The 5,749-nt window shown below is 36.6% G+C and overlaps 1 protein-coding gene across 1 annotated transcript; it reads right to left on the bottom strand.

The window, feature by feature from the left end:
• Positions 1-4,278: 4,278 nt before the first annotated feature.
• On the bottom strand, positions 4,279-5,749 carry LOC135143347 (uncharacterized). The gene is made up of 2 exons (XM_064075203.1): positions 4,935-5,749; positions 4,279-4,880 (listed from the first exon to the last, which is right to left on the bottom strand). The coding sequence occupies exons 1-2, from the start codon at positions 5,304-5,306 to the stop codon at positions 4,605-4,607; spliced, it is 648 nt and encodes a 215-aa protein (XP_063931273.1). The 5' UTR covers positions 5,307-5,749; the 3' UTR covers positions 4,279-4,604.

The raw sequence follows: 5,749 nt of genomic DNA, 5'->3' as shown, positions 1-5,749 counted from the left end.
CGAACTTGGCCCTCTCCTTTTTTTTCTTGCATTGGTATCGTATAACGCTGTGACTACTTTTCTTTTATGCTGTGACTAGAGTTATCCATGTTGATGACGTCATCAGAAATTTTTTATTAGTCAAATTAAGAACGAGTCACCCCATTTTTTCAAAAATGTGAAGAATACGCATGTCTTCATATAATAATGATAAAATAACAATTATAATAATTATAATATTCAGAAAATTTTGTTCGATTGTCGTTTAATTAATAATTTTAGTCCTGTTTTGAGAAAACAAACTCCTTCGAATCAAACTAACTTCTACGTGACATTCTTTCGATGTATAAACATAAATAACCATTTGAGGTCCAGATTGCTATTACCTACTGTTGAAAAACAAGGGATATTATTTATGGCTCTGGTTTTTACTTTACAGCGGTTATTACAAAACGAAAATAGTCGTCTGTACCGGGGTGAGAATTTCTCTTAGAGAGCGCCCAAAGTTTGAAGCAGTCTAACGACTGCATGTGTGAACCAAAAAATCCCGGCAATAGGGTCGGTCGACGTGCATCCCAAATACTGTAAACCATAAATTCTCAGAAGTCACTTCAAGGCACAGCTTCAAGGCTTTGCCTGGGGCGAAATTTCCGAACACAAACAGTAATAAGCACAATCTAAAAGTAATAGTTGATTTTAAATTTATAAATTCCATAAAGTTTACGTTTGTTTTTAAAATTTTAGATAGAGAAATTAAAGATTTTCTTTCTGAATCAAAAACCCTGCAAAATAAAACGGTTAACGATCTTTCGACAACAGGTACTTTCGCCTCCAATGATAACTCCGCACCTGATGGCGACCAAATTTTTAAAAATGATGTTTTCTACAATGAAGAATTACCACAAATAAAAAATGTATGTTAATTACATTAGTAACAATTTTTTTTTTGACAAGTTTATCATTTAGGTTACTGGAAATTCTATCGATGGACGACGAATAATCGACATAGCTCACTTTATTAAAGAGTTGCAAAAAACTAGCTCTCATGGTTCAGAATTTGGGTGCACGTTTCGTAATCTCACACTAAAACAAGAAATTAGAAGAGGTTTGTCTTCTAAACTATGGTTTACATGCAATATGTGCAAAAATGAGTTTAGCCTATCCCTTTTAAACTCAAATACTTCTACCATGCAAATTATAAGTGATGCTTGGCAAAGCACTGCCTTGGAAAAAATGGAATTGGCAGCCAAACGTGAAACAAAGTACGCCATCGAACATTATCAAGTCGATGAACGTGGAATACCTTTAATCACTGTAGTGGCAGATGGATGCTGGTCCGAGCGATCATACAAAAAAAATTATTCAGCATTATCTGGAGTAGCGTCTATCATTAGACAACGGTTCGGAGAAGTTTTATACATTGGTGTCAGAAACAAATATTGCGTTATTTGTGCCAAGTTAAAAACCCAAGACAAGAATCCTCCCTCGCATAAATGTTCCAAAAATTTTGAAGGTAGTTCAGCGAGTATGAACGCTGATATCTGGATTCTTAATTCTGGATTCTTAATTTATGGGGGCTGACCGTAGCCAGCCGGCACTTAGGCCTCGCCTTTGGGCCCATTGTACCTTCCCCAAGTCCATATCAGGGTGTTTTCCCGCTCCTCTACTCGTCAAGCCACCCAACTGCTTGAATGTACTTGAGTAATGCAGAGGGTGGAAACTCCCTGATATTTGCCATACTAGGCCAGATGTCCCCTAGTATGGATTGAACGCTGATATCTTTGTGGAAGGTTTTAAAAATAGTGAGAAACTACTAGGATTGAAATTTTCAAAATTCATTGCTAATGGTGATAGCAGCACATACAAAAAAAATCTAGAAAATAGACCATATGACAATTTAACAGTAGAAAAGGTACAGTGCCGTAATCATCTTTTACGTAATTTTTGTAATAAATTGCAAAACTTGACTAGTGAAGCGAAATTTTCTCTGAAACTTCGAAAAATTTTAGAAGAAAATATTCGACGAATGCGAAAACCACTAGTTGTAATTTGATAAAAAAGCTTCTATATAGCAATTAACTGCATACTGCAGCCATTGTTCACGGACGGGATAATGAAAAAAAAAGCTCTTGAACAATTATCCAAACAGGAGAATGTTATTATTCAACAGTGTGGACTATTTATTCACGAGAAATATTATTTCTTGGGTGGCACGCCAGATGGAATAATAAACGACGATTTCATTGTTGGGGTAAAATGCCCGTTTCCCCCCCGTGGAATGCATCCTGAAGAAGCGATTCAGAATAAGAAAATTAAATTCTGGATTTACAATAAAAAAATAAAAAATGTAGCGGTCAATGTAAAACAGATGTGGTATTATCAGGTGCAAGGTCAACTGCAGATCACCAACAGGAAGGGATGTTTATTTGGGGTGTGGACTGGTAACAATATACCTATAAAAGTGGCCTACATCAGAAGAAATGATCAGTTTCGGAATGAACAGATGTTGAAAAAATTATGTACTTTTTATCACAAATACTTTTTTCCAGAATTAGTTGGAACCTCGAGTGACACGGAATATGCCTATTCGTGATCAATAAACTCTATAACTCCGTATTTTATTAGTAACCATAGTTAAAAGTTAAATAAATTTCTTAAGCCTTTTTGACTAAAAGATTTTTTTTCAACCCAATGCTTTCATTAAAAGAAATAGTTTTGTCAGCATTTTGTCATTGTGTCATTTATCTCGAAAAAAATCTGAGTAATAAATCGCATAAAAGAAGTATCCCTTCCAGGAACTAATTCGAACTGAAGGTTCGAGCTGACATTATGTCTGCGAATGAGAGAAGGAAAGAGACATCCCCTCTTCGTCACTGTGTGGTTTCTAAGATTCTCCGCTTGGGACCGCCACTTTATAAGTCTAATTCATTTTATTTTTCTTGGGCCATAATTTGGTACTTATGTTTAAAATTTAGAATTTAATTTTATTTCACTAAGGTACATTTTTACATAATGTAACAAATTGGCCGGTGTATTTATTTAATAAAAAAATGTTCTTTGTGGTTAAACAAGCGACTTAGTTTCGACTGAAATCTGCCCATAAACGTCGATTTTCAGCATTGTATAACCGATTTAGTTTTATGTTTTTTTAAAAAATAATCCGACCAGTTTATAAAAAAAGGCTAATTTTTTATAATTTCGTTTTTAAAATAAGACTTTTCAGTGAAAAATCCAAGTTATCGTGGCGCCCGTTGCATAGGAAATATACCTACATACAGGGTGTCCCAGAATTCGCGCCATTCCCGTGAATGACATGTTCCCTGTCCCGAACTCTGCCGTAATTCGCAAAAAGAATTGTCCAGGCTTTAACCGTGTGAGAACTGGAAGGCGCTTAAATTGACCAATAGAGAGGCTGCTTTTATATCCGAACGTTTCTATGTTCAAAGTTACCTATGCCAAGAACAAAAAATCGGGTAATACTAAAGTTGAATGAATTTTTTCCGAATCCCCCTCCGTCAACAAAAGGAAACAGAAGTGTGGTTATAAATTTAATCATTTTGACAATTGTTTGTCATAAACTGTCACGAAGTTCATCACTGACCTGAAGAGACGCTTCTACGCCAAAGATGACTGATTAATGTACACAGAGACGTCAAGGTTTAGTTTGAGGCAAGTAGCATGGGACAGAAGTTATTTCTGCTGCCATTCTAGTTAAATTGTGTTTAACTGGGCTGTACATGTCATAAGAGAAGCTGTTTCATTTCATCGTAGACAAATAATACATTTATTACTGTTCTACATAGTGTAGATACCGAAGAGCAGGTATTAGAAGTCATTTTCTTAGAGCCCCGTGAATAATGCGTTGTTATTTTTAACGAAAATTAGTACATTTTCAGAATTTACTCTGCATCATATCCCTGATATTAAGTTTATCGTTATTTCTAAAAAAGAGTACCACATGTCCATTCAAAGAACGTTATTTAGTGTACTAAAACATAAATATCGCTTTTGATTAATCGGTGCTTATGATTTTCAATAAATAGTATCAATTTTTACTGAACAGCTTTGTTGCTGATACCTAGTCTAAGCAACGAAAAAAGAGACGAGACTCCAGTTCTCTGGTGTATTAAGATCATAGGTATCTGCTGTGGTGTCAATCATGTGGGGGAGATACTGAAAACTGAGACTTATTCAAGAATAATATTGATGTTGCACATGATGATTTAAGACAGTTTCTTTAAAGTTGCGAGTACTTTCTAGAGAGTGAAAAGATACGAATAAAAATTATAACAAAAATCGTGTAGTTGCATTTTTTTTTAAGAACAATACAAACTATAAACAAATCAGTACCAATACCACTAAGTCACTGATGTCTTATTCATACTAGTATAAAGAATATTTGGAAATGATGTTAATTTATGGAGAATGTAAACGCTATGCAGCCACTGCTGTGTGCGAATATACAGGTCTTTTCCCCAATCATCGGCTCCTTGACCAGCATGTGAATATTTAATGCGCACAATTGGCACTTCTGGGCAAACGAAAATCCACATTTAGCTAACGTGAGAGCATATCAAGAGCAATACTATTAATCCGTGGGCCGGAATCGTTGTACTGTAACGTTATTAAACAATGTGCTCAAAATGATCACCATTAACTTCAATGCCAGTTCTAACTCGTCGCATTATGTTGTGTTGTATATTATTTAACATAGATATATAGACTCTTTTCAATGTTCGCCGTGCAAGTATCGAATTATGTGGAGGAGCGCCGTTGTGCTGAAACCACATATTCCGCCGTACATTCAAAGGAACGTCTTCCAACAATGCCGGAAGCTCTAGTCGTAGAAAATTAGCATATGCCTCCCCATTAAGGTGATCAGGTAACACAAACGGCCCCACCTAAAAAACAGGAACGGAGTTTAGTGATTTTATCAGATGCATTAAAATTTTTACCACAGTAGTACCAATGATTCCAGCCCATAGATTAATAGTAAATCGCTCCTGATACGCTCTCACCCTAGTGAGATGTGGATTTTCGTGTGCCCAGAAGTGCCAATTGTGTGCATTAAACATTCCTTCTCGGGAAAATGAACATTCGTCGGTGAAAAGAATGCGCCGTGAAAAATCAGGATTTAGTTCATTTTGTCGCAAAAACCATTGAGCAAAATGTACTCGTCGCGGGTAGTCGGTTGGTCGCAGATGCTGCACTCTCGTGTAATGGTAAGGATGCAGTCTTCTCTCTTGAAGGATACGATGAGTGGTCGATCTTGAGCATCCACTCATTTGCGCTACATAGAGGACACTTCTCCTAGGATCCGCTTCCATGTTTTCTAACACTTGCTCTTCAGCACCCACACGTACATTCCGTGGAGCCCCAGCACGGCCTTTCCGACTAGGTTGAAAAGATCCATCTTCTCTTGCTCGATGTAACAATCGGTGAAACGCTTGTTGGTCTGGGTACCGACGATTATTCACGGGGCTCTAAGAAAATGACTTCTAATACCTGCTCTTCGGTAGCTACTCTATGTAGAATAGTAATAAATGTATTAGTTGCCTACGATGAAATGAAACAGCTTCTCTTATGACATGTACAGCCCAGTTAAACACAATTTAACTAGAATGGCAGCAGAAATAACTTCTGTCCCATGCTACTTGCCTTAAAGTAAACGTCTCTGTCTCTGTGTACATTAATCAGTCATCTTTGGCGCAGAAGCGTCTCTTCAGGTCAGTGATGAACTTCGTGACAGTTTATGACAAACAATTGTCAA

Source organism: Zophobas morio, unplaced genomic scaffold, assembly GCF_036711695.1.
Source record: "Zophobas morio isolate AGI-343-1 ecotype UQ-CSIRO unplaced genomic scaffold, CSIRO_AGI_Zmor_V1 ptg000058l, whole genome shotgun sequence".
In the NCBI taxonomy this organism is placed as follows: domain Eukaryota; kingdom Metazoa; phylum Arthropoda; class Insecta; order Coleoptera; family Tenebrionidae; genus Zophobas; species Zophobas morio.
The sequence above is the reverse complement of the archived record's forward strand: the minus strand, read 5'-3'. Positions and strand labels throughout refer to the sequence as shown.

Coding starts and splice junctions, on each gene's coding strand:
- LOC135143347 (XM_064075203.1), bottom strand. CDS start 5,306: ATGGAAGCGGATCCTAGGAGAAGTGTCCTCTATGTAGCGCAAATGAGT. Junction 4,881..4,934: donor GAATCATTGGTACTACTGTG/GTAAAAATTTTA, acceptor CCTGTTTTTTAG/GTGGGGCCGTTTGTGTTACC.